Source organism: Anopheles darlingi, chromosome 2 (assembly GCF_943734745.1).
Source record: "Anopheles darlingi chromosome 2, idAnoDarlMG_H_01, whole genome shotgun sequence".
Lineage (NCBI taxonomy): Eukaryota > Metazoa > Arthropoda > Insecta > Diptera > Culicidae > Anopheles > Anopheles darlingi.
The window spans coordinates 75,841,057-75,843,556 of NC_064874.1; the positions used below are offsets into that span (position 1 = coordinate 75,841,057).

At 47.4% G+C, this 2,500-nt stretch overlaps 1 protein-coding gene across 1 annotated transcript in view; it reads left to right on the top strand.

Annotated features, from left to right (window-relative positions):
* The window catches only part of LOC125949680 (mucin-2), a 118,968-nt gene that overhangs the window by 104,275 nt on the left and 12,193 nt on the right, over positions 1-2,500 (top strand). The window contains exons 4-6 of the mRNA XM_049676945.1: positions 1-1,229; positions 2,127-2,308; positions 2,377-2,500. The exon at positions 1-1,229 is cut by the window's left edge and continues 1,354 nt beyond it; the exon at positions 2,377-2,500 is cut by the window's right edge and continues 46 nt beyond it. Of these exons, the coding sequence (XP_049532902.1) occupies positions 1-1,229; positions 2,127-2,308; positions 2,377-2,500 (1,535 nt within the window). The remainder of the gene's footprint in view (positions 1,230-2,126; positions 2,309-2,376) is intronic.

A 2,500-nucleotide genomic window follows, 5' to 3' on the forward strand; every position in this document is an offset into this window, starting at 1 on the left:
CCGGCCACCGCACAGTTCATTACCAAGTCTACGAACGGTTTCCAGCCCATCTCCGTTTCGACGACTCCCCACTACTACCAGCAACCGTCCGTGCCCATTAGTCAGGGTGTGAATCCCGGCGAGTACAGTAAGTTTCTCGATTCTCTCAAGAATGCCCAAGCGACGGGCCAAATTTCCGGTCCCAAGGTGGTCGAGAGTGGAGCCGTGCGTATCGGTGGCCAGGTGTCCTACAGACCGACCGTCAACAATACGATTCTTCAGCCAGTATCTCATGGTTACGGTGGACAGACTGTGTACTACAAACCGTCGGCCGGTCCGGTAGCACCCCGGCCAACGGTGGCCACCGTAGGCGAGTATTACTACCAGCCAGACGATGAAATCGATCAACGGGGCCAGAAGTACGTGAAGAACACGCTCGATGATAACCGACGGCCAGTGTACGGGAAGCGACCGTACGGTGATGAGGAAGAGGATGAGGAGGAGTACTACGACGATGATGACGAGGAGGAGGATGATGATGATGACGAGTTCCGTTATCGGTACCCGGTCCACAAGTCTAAGTACACGCCAATGACGGAAACGATGGCACCGCGGCCCATGCAGAATATGACCACGCCGAAACCCCCGGGAGTGGTCTCGGGCAATCATTTCTACAATTACGATACGACCACCTGGCGACCACCGACCGTAACGACCTACTCGCCAGGATCCTCCTCTACCTCGGACATACCGCCCATCATCAAATTTCCGGAAGATGTGTTCCAGGGTATTAAACCGTTGGGTGATGTGCCGCGCTATCTGAACAAGTCCACCCTGCGCCCATACACCATCCGGCAGCGGGTCCGGCCAACCGTTGTCCAGCACAACCATCTCGACGACGGAACGGGCAACGATCGCGGACGATCAACAACGTTGAGAACAACGACGGGACGACCAACCACCATCCGGACGCGTACCACCACTAAGACCCCGACTCCAGTGACTACATTTACGCGCAGACCAACTACTACGACAACGACGACATCGACCACGACGGAACCGCCGACAACAACAACACAGACAAACTCGCGCAAACGCTACACGATCCGACCGAATCGTGGCCAGCAGCGGTGGCGCACTACCGAGACACCGATCGAACCAAATAGCTCCGGTAACCGACAATCTGGGACGATCCGACCATCGACCAAAACTCGACCGCGGGCCGAGCTCGATGAGCGCCTACCAAACAGGTATCCCTCTCTATCTCTCTCCATCTTTCTCTCTCTTTCTTTTTCTTTTTATCTCTCTTTCTATATCTTTTTCTATATTTTCTTGCGCTCTTTTTCTTCATTCTTCCCTTTTTTTTACTTTCTCTACTTCGTTGTCCTCTCTCTTAATTTTCCTTTTCGAAGACAAACGTACAACTCTTGGACAAAGGACATTCACCTCAGGGTTTCTTTTAGTCTGTTCTACTGTATAGATGTGTGTGACGTATAGATCTTTTCAATGGGTTTGGCTTTTCTTCTCTATTTTATTATTCTTTTATACTGTATCAGTCCATTTTCTTTGGATTTCATTATTTGGGCTTTCTTCTGCTGTTTGGAATATGATTTGTACATATGTATTTGCTTCAATGTTATTCACTTATGTAAATGTTTCGATGTACATACTTCTATCGACGAGCTAAAAGTGGATGTTCAAGCTTCACCTTCCGATGAACTCTTTTTCGATCTTCTTTTAAACTTAAAACTTTCGAAAATTGTAAATTTTCTTTAATTTTATGTTGCTTCTTGAATTTAATCTCTTATAGTCTCTCGCTGTTATTCTTAAGAGTTGATAAAGTTTAACGAAATTTGCATTTCAACTCATTCTACCATGAATATAACTTCCGTTTATCATTCAAAACCAATCGCAATTTCTCAGTTGAACTTAAAAACATTCCGTGTGACATGACCCTCTCGTGCCAGAGCCAGACACGCAACGAACTAAACAGAAAACAGGAAGGACCTAAACATCGTCTCCTACAAGTAGTCGAAACCAGAGTTTGTTCGAGTTTGAGTTTGCATTGTTTTGGGTTTATTGTGTGGTGTTTTAAACATCTCAAATTTGAAAACCTTCTAATTAATTTATGTGATCGCCTTCAACAGAGTGGAGACATCGTCACCGCCACCCACTCGTTACGTACCGGAGCAACCATCGCAGCAGCAGCAGAAGACGCAGCTTACCCAGAACAATCGTAACTACTACAATACCAGCAACTACGAGCCATCTGCGTACGATTCCTATTATGCCGTATATGATGACGATGTGGAACTGTACCGAGATGTTGGTAAGTATTTCGCGAAAAACATTATTCTCTCAAAGGCGCCTTTTAATAACTGCCTTTGTCGCTTACAGAATACCAACCACAGCAACCCCAGAAACCGGTCGTATCGTCTACCTACCGACCAACCGTGGTCACTACCGTTGCACCAACTTCACAGCGTGACCCGTACGCTACTTCGCCAAGAACAACCTACCA